The 19,925-nt window shown below is 35.8% G+C and overlaps 2 protein-coding genes across 4 annotated transcripts; both read right to left on the reverse strand.

Annotated features, from left to right (window-relative positions):
- Positions 1-2,897: 2,897 nt before the first annotated feature.
- LOC120090053 (LRR receptor-like serine/threonine-protein kinase EFR) lies at positions 2,898-9,713 on the reverse strand. The gene is made up of 2 exons (XM_039047540.1): positions 9,297-9,713; positions 2,898-3,008 (listed from the first exon to the last, which is right to left on the reverse strand). Exons 1-2 carry the CDS (start codon positions 9,649-9,651, stop codon positions 2,965-2,967), a joined length of 399 nt encoding a protein of 132 aa, XP_038903468.1. The 5' UTR covers positions 9,652-9,713; the 3' UTR covers positions 2,898-2,964.
- On the reverse strand, positions 6,170-9,753 carry LOC120090051 (probable LRR receptor-like serine/threonine-protein kinase At3g47570). 3 transcript variants are annotated; one of them, XR_005485396.1, is made up of 3 exons: positions 9,647-9,753; positions 7,016-9,554; positions 6,170-6,925 (listed from the first exon to the last, which is right to left on the reverse strand). XR_005485396.1 is itself a non-coding variant. In XM_039047539.1 (2 exons), exons 1-2 carry the CDS (start codon positions 7,329-7,331, stop codon positions 6,714-6,716), a joined length of 528 nt encoding a protein of 175 aa, XP_038903467.1. In that variant the 5' UTR covers positions 7,332-9,303; the 3' UTR covers positions 6,232-6,713. The 3 variants fall into 3 exon arrangements, 1 of the variants encoding a protein (XP_038903467.1); XM_039047539.1 differs by lacking the exon at positions 9,647-9,753 and having other exon boundaries at positions 6,232-6,925; positions 7,016-9,303; XR_005485395.1 differs by lacking the exon at positions 9,647-9,753 and having other exon boundaries at positions 6,240-6,925; positions 7,016-9,303.
- Positions 9,754-19,925: the final 10,172 nt, after the last annotated feature.

Below are 19,925 nucleotides of genomic sequence, written 5' to 3' on the forward strand. Positions count from 1 at the left end.
TATTTCCTCATTCGTGGTTTGCACTAGCTTAGGTCCTAGCAATTTCCTCTCACCAACCTCACCCCAGCATACTGGAGACTCGCAACTCTTTCCATATAGGACCTCAAATGGTAATGTGCCAGTGGCAGTCTGATAGCTATTATTATATGTGAATTCCACTAAATGCAGATGAAAGTCCCAACTCCCTGAAAACTCTAGTGCACAAGCGTACAACATATCTCCCAATATCTGGTTCAGACATTCTATTTGACCATCAGTCTATGGGTGAAAATTGTACCAAAATCCAATCGAGTACCCAATGCTAAATGGAGACTCATAAAAAAAAACTAGATGCAAAACGAGGGTCATCGTTTGATATAGCTAAAACTAGTATCGAAAGAGGTGTAACAACCCCTTCCATAAATAACTATGAAACTTAAGATGTTGAAAAATCAGCAACACTTCTACACGTCCGAGCTGAGAACTGTGAAAACGGTCATGAAGTTAAGAAAGTCTTATATACTAAAAACATATATCTGAGCCTACCATGTCACAGGGAAAACTTCATACGAGTAGTGAAGAAACTGGTCATGCTATATAATGCGTCATCTGAAGATATATACCAGTACAAATCTAGTCAACTGAAAACTGCTTCTACTCTAGAAGTGCCGACTGTGATGTCTTTCTTAGGATCTACATGTCTGAGAATAACTCTGTCTAATTAAGCCTTACATTCATGAGAAACTCATCATAAGGCTCTATACCATTGTGGGCTATAAAACTGGCTTGGGCCAATCCTTATATTATTCTTTAGCTTTAAAACAATCACATATCATATTTATACCCTGTTATGGATAAGTCTAAAATTTCCTCTGAAAAAAAATGAGGTTTTGAAGTTCCTGGATGCTAAAGCACCAGTCAATTGATAATACATTTCCATAACCTCGTAATAACCATAATTGATCCCTGAAGTCGATTTTTACGAAAAAAACCTTCTTAATTCATAAGTCCTAGCTTGGATTACTCGTATTCCCTAAAGCTAGTTAACTCATTCCTCATGCAAGAGAATACATACTATCTTGTAATGCTCCAAACCCACTTTTAGTAACTTCTTACTATCAACTCAACTTTATTGCCAAGTCTATCCCTTATACTAATAGTTATATTGGAAGGTCCAACTTACTTACTTTTGTGCATATACCATTATTGTCTACCTCAAATTGGATTATTTTCTTTTCTCAATCAAATTGGATGGTCTTGCTAGTTCATGTTTCCAACACTTGCACACAAAGTCAAATCCCTTAAATCTTACTAATGCCCAACATTTGCATCATAGTTCAATGTTTTTATGTCTTAACTAATGAAGCCTCAACATACCATATCAATAGTTCTCGAACATCTACTGTTACTAGTAACTCCCTTTAACTTATCCCTTCTCAACCTTCTATTTTTGGTAACAGATTCTTGTGTTAAAATAAAGTTTCCATACAATCACCTACCTAAGCTATCTTTAATCTAACACAATATTGGTCCTAAAGTCCACATGATAATGAGGTATTCTTCTTTTACACCAAAACCAATACCTTGTAACCCCTCTTATCAAGCCTTCAAACCATACTTAACTAGGAGTTTCGAACACATTAAATTTCTCTCTTTCCAAGAGAGTAAACTTTCTTGGATACTTTCTTCACATTCACACTTATCTCTCCCTAAGAATTTCCATCTTGTAGAATTCTTCTTTGCCAATTTGCATACTTTTAAACTCCAAACGACCTTTGTTTCTTCAAATTTGCCTAACTTGGATCTTTTCATCACAATAAGGCTCTGGTTTTCGTCTAGGTATACTAGAATAATCCTTCGACCTAAACAAATAACACCTTAGTTTATCCCCTTTAAGTCCAAGGTCATGTCCAACTATTTTAGCTTCCTTTAATGACATCAACTTAGCTAAATATTCCAAAATAATTCTTCATATCACCACATATACTTTATCTACTCTATCAAGTTGTAGTATTATCCAAGTGATTATGACTTATGAATCCTTTCTAAATTTCTTCTCAAAATGTTGGGTTTTTAATATCTTAAAACCTTTAATAAATCCATCGTCTCTTCCTCTTGTCCTTCATATCCATAAAGCAATTTTTTTTAACATTATTTTCGAGAATGTTCCATGTGAAGGAATTTATTTATAATGTCTCCAATTGCACCACAAAACATAACACTAGTCCTTAATGAATTCTTGTCAAGATAATTTTATTCCTGGGCTTAAACATATAAATACCTTTATTTCTAAACTGTCATAACTCTACATAGTTTCATCAACCTTTAAGATCTCTGAACTGAGGTATGTGTATTTGTTCGTTTCTTACATAATTCCCATGAGATAAACTAATGCCAAGTGACCTCATAATTTATTTTATTTTATTTTCCTCCTTTTGTAGTGTCGTACCTGATAATCCTCTTATAATAACTTCTAACGAGTCACTGTCCTAAAATTAGAACATAACTGGTGCATTTAAGTTAAACAAATATTTTAATGCACAACTATCATAAAACTTGTAATTGATAGGACGTACCTGGCGATGACGAGGAATTTGTTCATAGGCCATAGGGACAATCTAGACTTATATAGTAAGTCAGTCTATAGAACCCAAAACATGGGCTCTGATACCAACTGTAACGACCCGACCCCCTAGGACTTAGGTAAGGCCGTTACTAAAATAAATGCATGCAAAGAATTTAAAACGACGCTCAATTATTTGAAATAAATGCTAATTAAAACAAGAGAAGTTCAAAAGACATTTATTAAATGCAATTGTTAAAAACAATAATAGGGTACTCATAAATCATAAAGGTTAATAAATACATATGAAAAACAATTCTTAATAATAAGTTTCAAACATCAAAACTAAACATTAAGAGAAACATGAAAAAAATTCTAAATCTCATGATGCGGAAGCGTAAAAACTAGTCCCAGTAGCTCGATCATGAATTCCACTGCGCCATCACCGGTGCATCTCTATCCTTATCTGAAACATCAACATAAGAAAGAATGAGTATGAAATACTCAGTAAGTAGCCCCACCACTGGGGTCAGGCTAGGAATCTATGTCCTCTAGATACCTGCATATGACACATAAACACATGAAACAGATAAGAGACTGAGTCCTATTCTATTGTAGTTAAGTATGCCCACAAAACTGGTGAATCCCGAAGGAAACACAAAACTGGTGAATCCCGGAGGAAACATAAAACTGGTGAATTCCGAAGGAAACACAAAATTGGTGAATTCCGAAGGAAACACAAAATTGGTGAATCTCGAAGGAAACACAAAACTGGTGAATCCCGAAGGAAACACAAAACTGGTGAATCCCGAAGGAAATACAAACTGGTGAATCCCGAAGGAAACACAAACTGGTGAGTATCTAACTAATCAATGAGGATATTCACACAGTCTTAACGTGCTAAGATTTAACATTGTACAGTTCTAAAACATACATAAAAATCCTTGATACCATGGCTTCATCACATACACATAATTCTTAATAACATATTAACTTGCATCATAAATCCACAACATGCAAGTATGCCTCAACACCAGTAGATTAGACATTGACATATGAAAACACATACTATCACATACTAACGATCAAGTACTTAGGTGTGTATGTAAATAAATCAGAATTCGTGCTAGAACATACTTTGATTCAGGTCATATTGTCAATCAACATGCTAACATTTACCATAACATACACTTATCATGCTAGCATACAACTGAAGCCTGGCCCGTGGGCAGTTCCACTAGTAAGATTACTTACTTCAAATTTGGTCCCAAATTAACCCAAGTAATTAACCTTACTCTTGGAAGACTTTAAATCCACCTTATAACATACATTACAAATATTAATTTAGCACCCCTAGTCCAAAAATAATAAATCCAAAGTTTTAAACTCATATTTAGGGTCTAAATCCAATTAACCAAATTAAATCAAATGACCACAAATTTAACTTACTGAAGTCGCGGCTTGGTTCGAGGCTAGTTCCAAAGTTCTATTTATTTGTCCAAACTGAACCTAAATCAAAACCAAAGTATAATAACTAAATTTTCAATGATTACCCTTAATAAAAAAGGGAACCAAACCAACTACTCACCCAAAACTTACCAAAATTATTCCAAAACAAACCACACCTAAACTTCTAAGAAAACACCTAAAACTAAGAATCTTACTCAAAAGAGATGTGACAGCAACTGCGACGACGGTAGAAGCTGGGCAGCGTTGGACGAAGAAGCGACGCCGGACAAAGAAGTGGCTCTGGACGACAAGACGGATCAGCAACGATGTCGAACCCACGATCTTAGATCTGGCACCCGTGGACAGCTGAGAGTCGACGATGACCGACACGGCGTGAGCAGAGGTGTGCGAAACCCCAGTGCGATGAGTCGACGGCGAGGAGAGGCACGGACACGCGACTGAGAAGGGAGAGATCACGCGGTTTGGGTCATCGATGCTCGCGGACGGCACCATTAGGCAAGGGTTGCCGAGAGAGAGAGATGCGAGCGGTGGAGGTGATCGGCGAGCAGCTGGGATTCGTGACTAGGGGCAGATGTTAGCGTCCGATCTGGGTGACGACGGCTGAAGGAGGAAGAAAAACGAAAGGGAGGGAGGGGTTTCGCATGAGAGTGAGGCGTGAGGGAGAGGGTTATTCTTTTTATTTTTAAAATAATAATAATAATAAAATGAAAATAGTACAATTATAATTTAATCCTTTCCTTATTCCACCTTATACCATTTAAATTTCTTTCCTTTCCCAAGAAAAATAAATTCTTGCCATAAATTTCCAAATTGAGTTTGACAATTGAAAAAAATTTGAATAATTTCCACGCCAACACTTAAATCCTCGCACTTATACTTTAAATTCAAAAATTCTAAACGTGCCCTTCCACTAAGGATAATTACTGAAAAGGGAAAAATTACATTGCTATTAAATAAAAAGGCGCGGGATGTTACATGTAGTATCTTGAATTACAAAGTATAAGAATATAATAAAAAAAAAATTAGGCAATGACATGATGAAAGTAAACTCATATGTCATACAAGTCCACAAAAAGACTAATGAAATTCTACAACATCAAACTACAGTCTATCAACTAGAAACAAATGTTTTACGCATCTCTGCCATCATTTTTTAGATTTTATTCTCAAAACAATTTTCTAACTCGTTCATTTGATGCTTGAGTACTTGTACCTCAACTTTTCTTTGTTCAGATTCTTTTATTTGTCGTCTAGATTCTTGAAGGCATTGTTTGGACTCATTAAGATGATGCTTAAGATCGCGTATAGTAGATGATGATCAAAACAATTCAGAAGGAGTAACACCTACTCCATAACCACGAACACGTCCGTGTTTCTCTAGTTCAAATACTCGTACAAAAATCTCATCCTCGTTCATGTCAAGTGTACCATCGATCACTTGAGAAGCATATGATTTAAGTTTCGACTATAAATACAAATTCACATTTTATAATTCAAAACTAATGCATGTATAAACTTAAGTATTTACAACAAACACAAATCACTTCATGAAAATCTACACATCATCTTACAACATCAAGGTCTCCCATACCATTTATCATCTAAATATACTCTATCATTCAAATTAGTATCTTTTCCGAAAAAAAAAAAAAAACATAGCAACATTGATGATACACTACATAAATCCTATCCAAATTCAAGTTCAAACACACATTAAGGAGATTTCTTCAAATCAATTCTTTCCAAGAAAACATAGCAACATTGATGATAAATTAATGGCCTTTAACTCAAAATCTAATCACCAACATCATTTATATCCGTTATTTTTTTACCATTTTCTATTGTGTAGTTTCATTCACAATCAATTTATTATTTCTCAAATATATTTAAGTGAAAATATTATATATTAGATAATTGGACTAAATTAAAAGAAATTTATGTAATTTTTCATTTAATTACCTCATTTTCAACTCTTTATTGTATACTTTGTGTACCACATGTGTGATATACATTCAAATTAGAACGATTCTTTTGGTTTTTTAATTTGAGCTTGATAGTTCATGCTTTATGGTAGTTGAGGTACGCTCATTTTAACATTAGAACTACTATAATTCTAAAAATATCGAAAGCCAATGTCGTGGTCAAGCAGCAAAAAAATACATCACTCGTTCATTCAATAGCTTATCAAAGATATTTAACCATAAGTAATCATACATGTAAATCATGGTATTAAACTTTGAACTGTTCTAAAGATAGCCTTGCATTTGGTTTATCTTGGTAGCTGTAACAAATGCTTGAGATTCTAAGAAATAATCTCATTAATTGAGATCAAATGGAAAAAGGTTATCTTATATTATAATTGAGACAATGCACCATCTATTGGAAACAGTCGACAAGGTTTGTTTGAGAAGTGGATTTTCCAACGGAACCTATCGTTGGTGGAAAAACTCACTCACTTGTTTCTCAAGCTTGGAGAAACAAATTTCTACGGGAACTTCCATATCCTTTCTTAAATTTGAGATAGGAGCGTTTAATTGCTTGTAATTCATTAATGACGATATCTATCGACTTTCTCTCTCTAAGTGTCCTCAACGAGCATGAGAAGCCGATTCTCAAGATTGTGACTTTCTCTCTAGATGCCCTCAACAATATCCTCACTCATCATTGCTGTTTCTTGTATTCTATCTTCATTCGTTTCTTCTTAACCTGTTTCGGCTATTTCTTCATATAGCAGAGAAGGGTCAACTATATTCATGACCCCTTGAGACAAGGCCATTTCGGTAACCAAATGAATATCCACACTATTGCAAAACGTCTCATCGATAGGTCTTTTTCCAATGATCATCTCTAATAGTAGTATTTTGTAACTGCAAACATCCCATTCAGTGGAAATTCTTCCACCTGCGCCGTATTCTGCAATTATTCATCATCATTATACCAATAGAAGATCAAAATATAATAATTTTCATGGAAGATGGTAAAGTTTAGATGGAAATGAAATACCTGGTAGGATATATCCGATCGAACCCTTGAGTGCAAGTGACATGGTTTGGCTAAAAAATATTTGATCATTTGATTCTTCCAACATGAATCTAGCTAACCTAAAGTCTCCTACATGAGCTACCATATCATCGTCGAGCAATATATTGCTAGGCTTTAGATCACACTGAGCAATTGGAGGTTCACAATGATTATGGAGATAGTCAAATCCACATGCAATGTCAATAGCAATGTTCAATCTTTGGATGAGATTTAACCTTCTTTGATTGTTCTGTTCATTTGGGGGATGAAGCAAACAATCAAGATTTCCATTGGACATGAAATTAAAGACTAGAGCTTTAAATTTATTCCCTTGTACATCAATGCTTGAGCAAGAAGTTATGATCTTGAGGAGATTTCAATGTCGTATGTTTGAGAGGGCGTTGCATTCATCCAAAAAACTCTTGGAAGCACCTTGTTGTTGGAGATTTAGAACTTTAATGGCAACAATAGATCCATTATTCGAAAGAATACCTTTATACACAGAGCCAAAACTACCTGAACCAATGAAATTTTCCTTAGAGAATCCTTCCGTTGATTTACTGAGTTCCAAGTAAGAAATTTGTGAACTTCTTAAGCACAAAACACACAAAAATGATGCCCACCAAAATAACAAGGCAGGCAACTGTAGACGCTGTGGGGATTAACACCCTTGACGCTAAAAACTTCTTGGGTGAATGTGTTCGATTATGTTTGCATGGAGGAAAATGTAATTCTTGTAAACCGTCACATAGATTGTTATTCCCAAGTATAGAAATCATGGTTGAATTGGAGAAAACTCCTTCTGTAGGCACTTGTCCCTAAAAATTATTATATGATAAATTGAGATACTTGAGAGAGCGAAGCCTGCCAAGAAATTGGGGAATTTGCCCAGACAAGTTGTCGATAGAGAGATTCAATTCTTCTATTCCTTTCAAATCTTCCAAAGATTCAGGAATTGTTCCCTTAAACTGGTTACCCCCAAGATACAAACGTTCCATGCTAATACATTTGTCGAGGTTGGTAGGAATATCACCTGATAATTGGTTCTCTGATACATCTAGTTCTGATAAACGAACTAACAAACCCACTTCTTGTGGCAATCGACCAGTAAAAGAGTTATGATCCAAGGCCAAAGACATCGAAAGGGAAGAGAGACTAAGGATTTCCTTTGGTATGGTGCCGCTTAGGTTGTTACTAGATAGCTCAAGAGTTAAGAGGCTTTCGCATTGTCCTAAGCCTGCTGGAATACTTTCGTCAAGTTTGTTGTGACTCATGTAGAGCTTGGTTAGTGAAGATAAGTTAGCAATGGAGGAAGGGATTGGCCCAGATAATTCGTTGTAATTCAAGTACATAACCTCCAAGTTTTTAAGCTTCCCTGTATTGGGAGGAATACTGCCATTCACAAAGTTAACTTCCATTGCAAGACGTTGTAAGTTAATCAAGTTTCCAATCCCTGTAGGAATGCTTCCACTTAACATATTTTGACCTAAAACTAGGACTCTCAGCGGGGTTGAAAGGTCGCCAATAGACGAAGGCAATACTCCTCCAAAATGGTTCGAACTCAAACTCAATATCCTTAGGCTTGTACAATTAGCCAAGGAACTAATAAAATTTAAGTCACCAACTTTTCCTCTTCCAAGTCTATTAGATGCAAAATTTAGATGCTCCAAGTATTTTAATCTCCCCATGTCATCAGGTAGCATTCCAACAAGGTTGTTCCCAGGAAAATCTAAGATTTGAAGGCCGGAGATATTAGCTAAGGACTTTGGAACAGGCCCATGAAAATTATTGACCCCACCACCTAAGGCTTGAAGATTAGGAAGAGTAAATCAGATATTTGGTGGTAGAGTTCCTTGCAATTGATTGTTAGCAAGAGACAAGTAAGTTAGAGAAGTTATATTACAGATTGAAGGCCACACTGGAACTGTCAAATTATTAGAAGCAACTAGGAACATTTTCAATTTAGATAGGCGTCCTATTTCACTTGGAATGTTTCCTTGAAAATTGTTGTACCCGAATGACATACGTAATATCGAAGAAAAATTTGCTATCCAAGGTGGGATTGTTCCAGTGAGATTGTTAATGCCGAATCCAAGAAATTCCAACTTGGTTAGAGTGAAGAACTGATATGGAATCTGACCTTCAAACCTATTCCCACCAAACTGAAGCAAACACAAGCCAGTGCAATAACTCATATTTGCCGGAATCTAACCACTAAATTCATTCAAGGACAAATTAAGAAGTTGCAGTTGTAGTAGCTTACCAAACTCCTGGGGAATATGGCCTTGAAAATTGTCGTCTCCCAAATTGATTTCAGTGAGATAAGTCATATTCCCCAGAGAAGGCGGTATCAAACCAGTCAGTTTTCGACATTCCAAGTTCAAAGCCACTACTCTTTTGACCGTGGAATTGCAGGCAACACCAAACCAATCACAATAATGCGTGGAATCATTCCAAGAGCTCATGATTCCAAGTGGGTCTTTGAGTACTCTGCTTTTCAGGTCAAGCAGAGCCAATCGATCTGGTTCATTTGTAGAAGCCAAGCTCATAGATATCAGAAATATATGGCACAAAAGTATGCATAAAATCGTGTTGCTATTGCAGAAATTGTACCTCATCTTGCAGCTGAGAAATGCTGGATTTGTAATGAACAATACGTAATCTGAGCAGTTTAATTACTCGAAAGGGTACGCAAAATGGTATTGTCGAATGTCGGCTATGGTAGCTTTGACTTTTGAGGTTTAAGTTTTCTTTGGAATTTACTCTTTGAGTGGTTATGAGGTGAGTTTTAAGTAATTCTATTAGAAATTAGTTTATATTTTGTTGTAAGTTTTGTTATACGGACAGTTAAATGGTTAGTCACTGTTGTAATTATGCCTATTTATAGGCCTCTTTTGGTTAATAAATTATACAACAAATTTATTTACTCTGCTTTAATATGGTATCAGAGCAAATTAAAACTCTTTGACTTTTCGTTTTCCCTCCAGTCATTTTTTTTTCTGGTGACTTTTCTTCTTCTCGGGCCGATCTCGCTCGCTTCCGTCCACAGTGTCGAGCGCCATTGGTGAGCGCCGATTTTTTGTTCTCCTTCTTCATCTGAAACGACGATCATGACCAGATCTGACGACCCAACCTCATCTGGAAACTCCAACTCCATGGAGAATGTTCGAGCTTCCCCATCTTCCATTCTTGAACAATATCAGAACCCTTATTTTTTTCATCCCTAAGACAGCACCAGCCTTATGCTCGTTTCCAATCTTCTTACGGAATCGAATTACGACTCGTGGAGTCAGGCGATGAAGATCGGGCTCACTGTCAAGAATAAACTCAGCACCAGCCTTGTGCTCGTTTCCAATCTTCTTACGGAATCGAATTACGACTCGTGGAGTCAGGCGATGAAGATCGGGCTCACTGTCAAGAATAAACTCAGCTTCATCAATGGTGAAATCCCTCGACCTTCCGGTGAGTTACTCAGTTCTTGGATCATATGTAATGGCATTGTCACCGTGTGGATTCTTAACTCTCTTTCCAAAGAGATTTCTGCTAGCATCAACTTCTCCGATTCCGCTCAAGAAATTTGAGCTGATCTGCAAGAACGGTACTAGCGTAAAAATCGATCAAGAGTCTTCCAACTACGCCGTGAAATTTTCAACTTATCCCAAAATCAAGATTCTGTTACCACATACTATGCAAAGCTGAAAACGTTGTGGAATAAACTCATCTCCTACCGCCCATCTTGTTCTTGTGGAAAATGCACTTGTGGTGGTGTCAAGAACCTACAGACTTACTTCCAAACAGAGTATGTTATGGCTTTTCTCATGGGTTTAAATGATTCATCTGCTCCTATCAGATCTCAGTTGTTACTAATGGAACCAGAACCATCAATCAATCGAGCCTTCTCTCTAGTTGCACAGAAGATTGACCAGAAAGCTAATGCGATATCTTCATCTAATGCCACTGCCCTCCTTGTGAAAAATGGTTCTTCTGCTTCCCACCAGACTGCTCCAAGCTATTCTCACAACACCAATCAGAACAAGAAGAAGGATAGACCGATCTGCACCCACTGTAATATTCAAGGGCATACTGTTGATCGTTGTTACAAACTCCATGGATATCCACCAGGGCACAAGCTTTACAAACCTCCCGAATTAGTAAGAGTAGATCATTCTGATTTTTTATCCTCTTTAACATCTGAACAATGCCAAGGCTTATGGCTATGCTCCAGTCCCATCTTAACAAGTCCAAAATAGCCACCATAGCAGCAACGTCTAATAAGGCATATTCTATCACTCCTACAGCTAACGTTGCAGGTATTTGTTCCCTTTCTGATATATCTTCTGATCAGTGGATACTTGATTCTGGTGCATCAGCTCATATCTGTCATAATAAGGTCCTATTCACTATTCTAAGACAAATTAAACCGACAACTGTTACTTTGCCTAATCAGTCTCAGCTTTTGGTTGAATTTGTTGGGGATATTCAAATTAGTACAGATATCATGCTACAGAATGTGCTATATATATCAGATTTCTGTTTCAACTTAATTTTCATAAGCTCTTTAACTTCCTATCTACCCGTCATGGTCACTTTTTTTAGTGATTTTTGCCTCATTTAGGACAAGTACTCTTTGAAGACGATTGGCAAGGCTAACAAATGGAATGGATTATACTTGTTGTAAGCATCGGTTGATAAGTCCTTACATTCATTTTCACATACTACAGAACTTGTTTGTTCTTCCACTACTACATTCTCTGCTTCTACTTGGCATAATCGGCTTGGACATCCATCATATAAACATCTTAGTTTCCTAAAAGATATTTTACATGTAGACATGGATAGTACTTGTAATAAATGCATGATTTGTCCTCTAGCAAAACAAAAGCGACTGTCTTTTCAAAGCCATAATAGACTTGCTGCTCATGCTTTTGATCTTATACATTGTGACATTTGGGTCCCTTACAATGAACCTACTCATGCTGGATATCATTACTTTTTAACACTAGTTGATGATTATTCTCGATACACTTGGGTTTTTTTGATGAGGAACAAAGGTGAAGCTATTACTATTGTCCCTCTCTTCTTTCAGTTGATTGAAACTCAATATGGTTTTTCGATAAAAGCTTTTCGATCGGATAATGCACCAGAACTGGCCTTTACTGATTTTTTTGCTGTCAAAGGTGTTCTCCATCAATTTTCTTGTGTTGAACGGCCTCAACAAAATTCGGTAGTAGAAAGAAAACATCAACATTTGTTAAATGTCGCACGATCTCTATTATTTCAAGTTAGGTTACCTATCTTGTTTTGGGGAGAGTGCATATTGACCACATCTTATTTGATCAACCGCATTCCATCTCATATCTTGTCCTGGCAAACACCTTACAATCGTTTGACTGCTGAACATGCTGATTATACTTCACTACAAACTTTTGGTTGTCTTTGTTTTGCCTTTACTTTACCTTCTCACAGGACCAAGTTTCAGCCTCGGGCCATTGCCTCTATTTTTTTGGGATATCCCACTGGCATCAAGGGCTATCGCTTATATGACATTGAGAAGAAGCAATTCTTTATTTCAAGGGATGTTGTGTTTCATGAAGACATATTCCCTTTTCATCAAATTAGTTCTCAAGCAGAGGTACTTGACCCTTTTCCTGATCTAGTTTTACCATTATCACTTCCATTTTCAGGTGATTTATCCAACAATGAAGCCTCTTCATCATCTACTTCTGCTACTCCTGAGCTTTCTGACCAGCCTACTTCACATGACGTTTCTCAACCTACTGCTCCATTTGTTCCCTTTGCACCTGCTGATGATGAAGCTGCAGTCACTAATCAGCCCCATCTGTCTTTACTTGATAATTCTTCTCACTGTTGCCGCTCTACAAGGACGACTAAACCACCCTCATATCTTAGGGACTATCATTGCAACCTTCTTTTACACAATCATTCTCAGCAGACAGTTACTAAGTATCCTTTGCAAGCTGTTTTATCTTATTACAGACTGCATCCTCTCTACAAGATGTTTGCCCTCAATATCTTAGCCGCATATGAGCCTCAGTTTTATCACCAGGCTGTCCCTCATGAACATTGGCGCTAAGCTATGCACGATGAACTTCTAGCAATGGAAACCAACCGTACATGGTCTGTTGTGCCCTTACCTCAAGGCCAACATTCTATTGGATGCAAATGGATATACAACATCAAGTATCGTGCAGATGGGACCATTGACCGCTACAAGGCACGGTTAGTAGCCAAGGGATACATGTAACAAGAAGGCCTCGACTACATTGAGACATTTTCTCCTGTTGCCAAGCTTGTTACTGTCAAAGTACTTCTTACTCTTGCGGTCTCAAAAGGTTGGTCTCTACTTCAACTAGATGTTAATAATGCTTTCTTACATGGCAATCTAGTTGAAAAGGTATACATGGATCTACCCTTGGGTTACAAGCACAATGTTGTTCACAAACAGGGGGAGCATCTTGTTTGTCGCTTGCATAAATCCATATATGGCCTTAAGCAAGCATCACACCAATGGTTTGACAAGTTCTCAAAGGCACTCCTTTACTCGGGATTTTCTCAATCCAAGTCCGATTAATCCTTATTCACTCGAGGTTCTGCTCAATCCTTTGTTTCTTTGCTTGTTTATGTTGATAACATAGTCATTACCGATGCTTCTTTACCTGTACTACATGAGATTAAAGATCATCTGCACGAGGCCTTCAAGCTCAAAGACTTAGAGTCTCTTCGGTATTTCTTGGGCCTTGAAATTGCAAGATCGTCTCAGGGTATTTTTCTATCACAACAGAATTATACATTGCAACTCCTAGAAGATCATGGTTTGTTGGCTTGTAAACCGGCTCCTCTACCTTTTGATCCGGCTTTAAAGCTCCAATTTGATGTTGGTACCCTCCTTCCTGATGCAACATTGTATCGGAGACTCATTGGAAGACTGCTATACTTGACTATTTCTCGGCCCGACATAACTTTTGCTGTCCATAAGCTCAGTCATTTTGTTGCTCAACCTAGACAGCCTCATCTTGATGCTGCCATGTCCTTACTTAAGTATTTGAAAGCTTCTTTGGGCCAAGGTATTCTGCTACAACCTGTCCACACATTCCAATTAAAGGCGTATTCTGATGCTGATTGGGGATCTTGTCCTGATTCAAGGAAGTCTATAACCGGTTTCTGCATCTTCTTGGGTAATTCCATAATTAGTTGGAAGGCTAAGAAGCAGTCTACGGTATCCCATTCTTCTGCCGAAGCTGAATATCGAGCTTTAGCTGCTACTACAAGTGAATTGCTATGGGTTGAACAACTTCTTCATGAGCTTTCGGTACCTCTTATTCATCCCTCTTTAATCTACTGTGATAATGAGGCTGCTGTCCATATTGCTGAAAATCCGTTTTTCATGAAAGGACGAAGCACATTGAAATTGATTGCCATTTTGTCCGAGATCACATTGTTCGTGGTAGTGTCAAACTTCTTCCCATCCAGTCTCACTTGCAGCTTTCTGATATCTTCACCAAGGTTTTGCCCAAAACTATGTTTTTCTCCTTACTATCCAAGATGGGTATTCTTGATATAACCACACCATCTTGAGGGGGAGTATTAGAAATTAGTTTATATTTTGTTATAAGTTTTGTTATACGGGTAGTTAAATGGTTAGTCACTGTTGTAATTATGCCTATTTATAAGCCTCTTTTGGTTAATAAATGATACATCAGATTTATTTACTCTACTTTAATAAATTCAAATAGTTGGCTCCACCCCCATTGTAATAAATGGCAGTTGGGTGGGTGGTAGATATTAATTTGAAAAACCGAATGGAACGATCAAAATAGGTCGAACCAAAGGCAGATTTTGAAGTAGAGGCGGTTGCCCAAGGAAATAATAAGATTTCGACCAATTCCGATCGACAAGGTAGTATTTCTTTGAAATTTTATTTTAGGGTTATATATTATATTTTAATTTAGTATAATTATTATATAATTTATAATTAAAAAGGTAGTGAAAACCATGGGCTGGTTTTTACTTTATAGGTAGGTAATCAGGACCTTTTTTTTTCTTTAATTAAAAAACATTTTTTTTTAATTTTTTAATTTTGCATTATTTGACCGTGTTCTCCTCTTTCCTTTTTTTTTGGTATGACGACCCATTTTCAAGTGTCTAAATGAAAAACAACCCACTATTTATAATGGAATGAAAATGGTCTTCTGCTTGCATTAACACGTTGTGAAAAGACTCATTCAACCCTAAGAACTACCTGTTTGCCTACGATAGAAGCTAAACTCTCACTACTCAATGTTCTATGTTCGTCGCTTGATATACTATGCTTGATGCTTGCTGCTCGATACTCTCACTTCGTCTTCCTCACACGCTCCTCATTTGTCTTGCAAAGGAAGCCATGGTAGCTACTCGATGCTCTATGCTCGTTGCACTATGCTTGATGCTCCCTGCTCATTACTCACTACTCCCACTTCGTCCTCCTCGTCCAACTTGCAGAGGAAGCTATGACAGTTACCTTCAAAATCTTGTGAGTGAACCAAGTAAAACATAAAAGATGAACAAAATGCATAGAGTGTGAAGGGGAATGTGGAAGGAGGACAAACCAGTAAAATGCAGATGAAAAAAATGATGAGGGGGATTTTTGTACCAGGAGCAAGTGAGGAAAAAATCGTAGATTAATTTTTTTAATAAAAAGAAAAAATTGCAAAACTAAGAATAAGAAGGAAGAAATGCATTTGAGGTTAAAGTGGTAATTTCGCATCGTGCTAACATAAACAGAAGACCAAAATTCATTAGTTTTCAAAATTGTGGTTAATTTTCATTTGAGCCCTTATAAAGGGGCCTTTGTGCAATTTTCACTTTTTCTTTCTCTCTCCCTCATTTCTCTTTCATTCTTCTGTTCTCTTCTTTTATTTGTTTCATTTCCCTCCTTTTTCATTTTCTTCTTTCTTTTTAGTCCATTCTTTCTCTCTTTTCTTCTTTTCTTTCACCGCATTTTCTATTCTTTTTTCTTCTCTTCTCTTCCCTTTTATTAAAAAAATTAAAATTCAAAATTAAATTATCATATAAATATAAAAAAATCAATATATGAAGAAATAAAAATAAAAGTAAGAAAGAAATATAGCCAAACTAAGATAGAAAACAAAGAAATATAAAACAAAATGGAGTTGTCTTGTCCAAGAATCAATCTGAAGATAATGGATGGGTTGGGACACGCACACTACCAATTAGCCAACCCAATTTTCGGTTAATTTTAGAAATGAAAAAATAAAATAGAAACAAAATGAGGAGAAACTCAAATTTGACTCAATTTTGAGAAATGTTTCTTAAATTTTAAAAATAAGAATTAGGAACAATTACAAATAAGTCAGTTTTCTTAAAAATGAGAAACAGAAACCAGAAAGAAGAAATAGAAACATTATCCACCAGACCTTGAGATAACACAATTATTATAGGTTTCGTAAAATTTGATCATAAAATGACCATGCCAAGACATAAGTAAGATTTCCTAGAGAAGTAGTAATAAACCAACACATTTTCGAGCTTCTAAGTGCAAAGTAACTACTTAGTAATATTACAAGTAACATAAATCCAATCACAAAAATGAGTGGAATCGTTCCAAGAGTTCATGGATCTATTTTTCAAGTCAAGCCGAGCCAAGTGATCTATTCATCTCCAAAAGTGGTTCTACTTTCCAAGGCTACAAATCAGTAAGATATGATAGAAAAATATACGTTGCATCTTCTTGGTATTGCAGCAACCTTGCCTCTTCCTGCTGGGAAATTATGCTACATTTGTGAACATTGGAACCCTAAACTCGCAAAGGAGGAAAGCTTATAAAGCATATAGAGGCAATGGCCACTTTGTGTGGACCAAATTTTGAGGGGACGTAATTGGTACATGACTATAATTCGAAGGTGATAAAAAAATAAATAATTGAGATAGTCTTGCATTTAGTAAAATTGCTATGGAGCCGTTTGTCATTTCCAAAATCATTTCAAAACTTATTTTTAATGACTCAAAATTAATTTAAATTTTAAATTATTATTTATAAATGCAATTTTCATATCATCAAAATTGATTTAGAATCCTTAAAAACATGCTTTAAAGTGATTGAAAAGTGATTTTCTAATAGAACTCAAATGTTTTCTGGCCAAATACAATTATTTGCCTCTCAAGCTTAGGAAAACAAGTATTTATGATACCTTTGATGTGACTCTCTAAAATTGAGGCAGGAGCTTTTAATTTCTTGCAATTCATTAATCAGAAGATTCATTGACATTCTCTCTCCGAGTGCTCTTAAAGAGATTAATAATTGACACTAACATTCTTCCATCAATTTTGGTATGATTTCTCTATGATCTTCCTCACCTATCATCACTATTTCTTGTATTATGTCTTCGTTCTCTTCTTGTTGAAGTGTTTCTTCAAATAGTATAGAAGGATCAATTATGCTCATGGGATTTTGAGGTAGTGGCATAGTAGTATCCACACCATTTCCAAATATATCGTTAGATGGTCTTTTTCCAATGATCATCTCTAATAATAGTATACTGTAACTGAAGATATCTCCTTTGATGGAAACTCTGCTACTAGTGCCATGCTTTGCCATCGTTCATTCATTATTATACCAAGTATATAGGGAATTAAGAAGTAGCAATTATTATTGGAAGGTGATAGAGTTTAGATGGAAAGCCCAAACAAGTGAAGCTTGCCAAGAGAATTGGGAAATAAGCCCAAACAAGATGTTGCTAGAGAGATTCAATTCTTCTATGCCTCTTAAAACTTCCAAAGATTGAGGAATTGTTCTCTCAAATTGGTTACCCACAATACTCAAATGCTCCATGCTATACATTTATCGAGGTTGCTTGGAATTGTTGGGATTGGTGCCCTAAATCTCGTGGGTCTTGTAGTTTGTAATTGTAATGTACAAACAATTTATTTATTTAATAAAATATGAGATATTTTATTTGACATTTAGTAGCATTAACCCACAAACCAATAAATTAACATCCAAGGTTATCTTCTGTAACTTAAACATGTATGTAGTGATATACAAGTGGATCATGTTTAAGTGATAACCTAAAGGGTCTATAGTAGATGGATAAGGCTGGGTACCTTATCCTAGTCACACTATGAATATGACCCGTTTTGTAGATGTTACCATTGTTGTAATGTGCTACAAATGATCTGATCCTAATCATTCATATGGAGACATGTGAGTGGGGGTATTCTATACATAAGGGTTTGTGCAAGATAGGACCACGAAATGACTAGTCTCATTATATAACATCGTTCATAATAGAGACATACATTTCACCAGGATGACCATAGGTGCATGACCTGAATCCTGAGTGAGTTGTGAATTCTTGCTTATGAAGGCGGTCTTTTGATTTGTATGGATGAGAGTGGGCGATCATCGACTCAATAAACCTACCATTTTGGGGATTCGTCTGATTGGGGAGTGGGAACATAACTACACAAGACGAAATTCAGTCATTCCCTAACGTTTGGGTAAGGAGATAAATTCTCCTTAAGGGCTGATTTTGGGGCTTAACAATGTGGCCTACACCATCTCTTGGCCCGTAGAGGGGTTTGGTCATCAGTTAGGACTATGACTTATTGTTCATTAGAGGGATCAGTGATACTTAAAGAGTTAGATGTAACTATAGGGCCAAAATGGTAATTTTGGTCAAATTGTACTTAAGAGCAATTTATGAATGATCATCGCATTGTTGACTAGTTATATCTAATAGATATAGAAATATATCTGTAATGCGAAGAGTGTAACTATCGGCCTTTAGTAGAGTGATCGACCGGTTAATGGTTGTGAATAATTTAATTAAAGGAGTTTTAAATAATTATTCAAGTACCATTGGAGCTTCAATCTACAGGTCTATAAGGTCATCTTTATAGCTTACGAGATTATTGAGAATTAATTTTGGATTAATTTGATTTGTTCAAATTAGTGAGGGAATTATTATATTGATATAATTAGTATAATGTATTCGATACATTATAATATAAAGTTTATTTAGAGAAGAATTAAATATTTGAATATGATTCAAATACTAATTATATGAATGAGATTCATATAATTGATTTTAGTATAAATGTGATTTATATTAAATACCCATGCATTATTGAGAGAATTAAAACTATAGGTTATATTATATTTGATACCATATAAACTATGAGTTATGAGTTATATTATATAACATATAGTTTAATATATATATTTATGATAAAGGTAGTTATCATACATGTACATATATGTATATATGTATATACATGTACATATATGTACATATATGTATATACATGTACATATATGTATATACATTGTACATATAGTGTATATACATGTACATAATATGTATAATATATATATATATATATTAAATGATCTATTAAATTATTTTTATATTGTTATATCAAATTTTTGAAATTAATATGGGAGGGAGTTGTAACTCTCTCCCCCTCTTTTCTCTCTCAATTTTACATGGGTTATGTGTGGGTGGTTTATCCTGAAGTAGACCTATCATCTTCACACAGATGATTTTTAGAAAATTTCTCTCTGTGTATTAACCAAAAAGAAACACACAAATGAAAATTTCCCCTCTCAAACTCTCTCCTTCTTCCAAAATCTCAGAGCCCACATACTCCTGAGAAATTCTCATCCTAAGAGAATACATAGGTAATTCTTGTGATGGCGCCCTTTGGATTTACCGTTCGTTGGATCGTGACTGTACGTGATCGAAGAGGAGCAAATTCGTGAAGAAGATTTTGGTATTTTCAAGGTAAGATCTTCTCCTCCTTCTTCCTTGCATGCTTTAAATTAAATATTAATTGCATAAATTGTATTATGTAGTTTCATTGTTCTATGGAA

This window comes from Benincasa hispida, chromosome 11, assembly GCF_009727055.1.
Source record: "Benincasa hispida cultivar B227 chromosome 11, ASM972705v1, whole genome shotgun sequence".
NCBI lineage: Eukaryota > Viridiplantae > Streptophyta > Magnoliopsida > Cucurbitales > Cucurbitaceae > Benincasa > Benincasa hispida.

Bases quoted from the DNA above. Each gene is read 5' to 3' on its own strand.
- LOC120090051 (XM_039047539.1), bottom strand. From the start codon at position 7,331: ATGTCCAATGGAAATCTTGATTGTTTGCTTCATCCCCCAAATGAACAG. The intron at 6,926-7,015 runs GTATTTCATTTC...GAATAATTGCAG, and splicing joins GATCGGATATATCCTACCAG to AATACGGCGCAGGTGGAAGA.
- LOC120090053 (XM_039047540.1), bottom strand. From the start codon at position 9,651: ATGAGGTACAATTTCTGCAATAGCAACACGATTTTATGCATACTTTTG. The intron at 3,009-9,296 runs GTAAGCTACTAC...TTGATGTTTCAG, and splicing joins CCATATTCCCCAGGAGTTTG to ATAAGGATAGAGATGCACCG.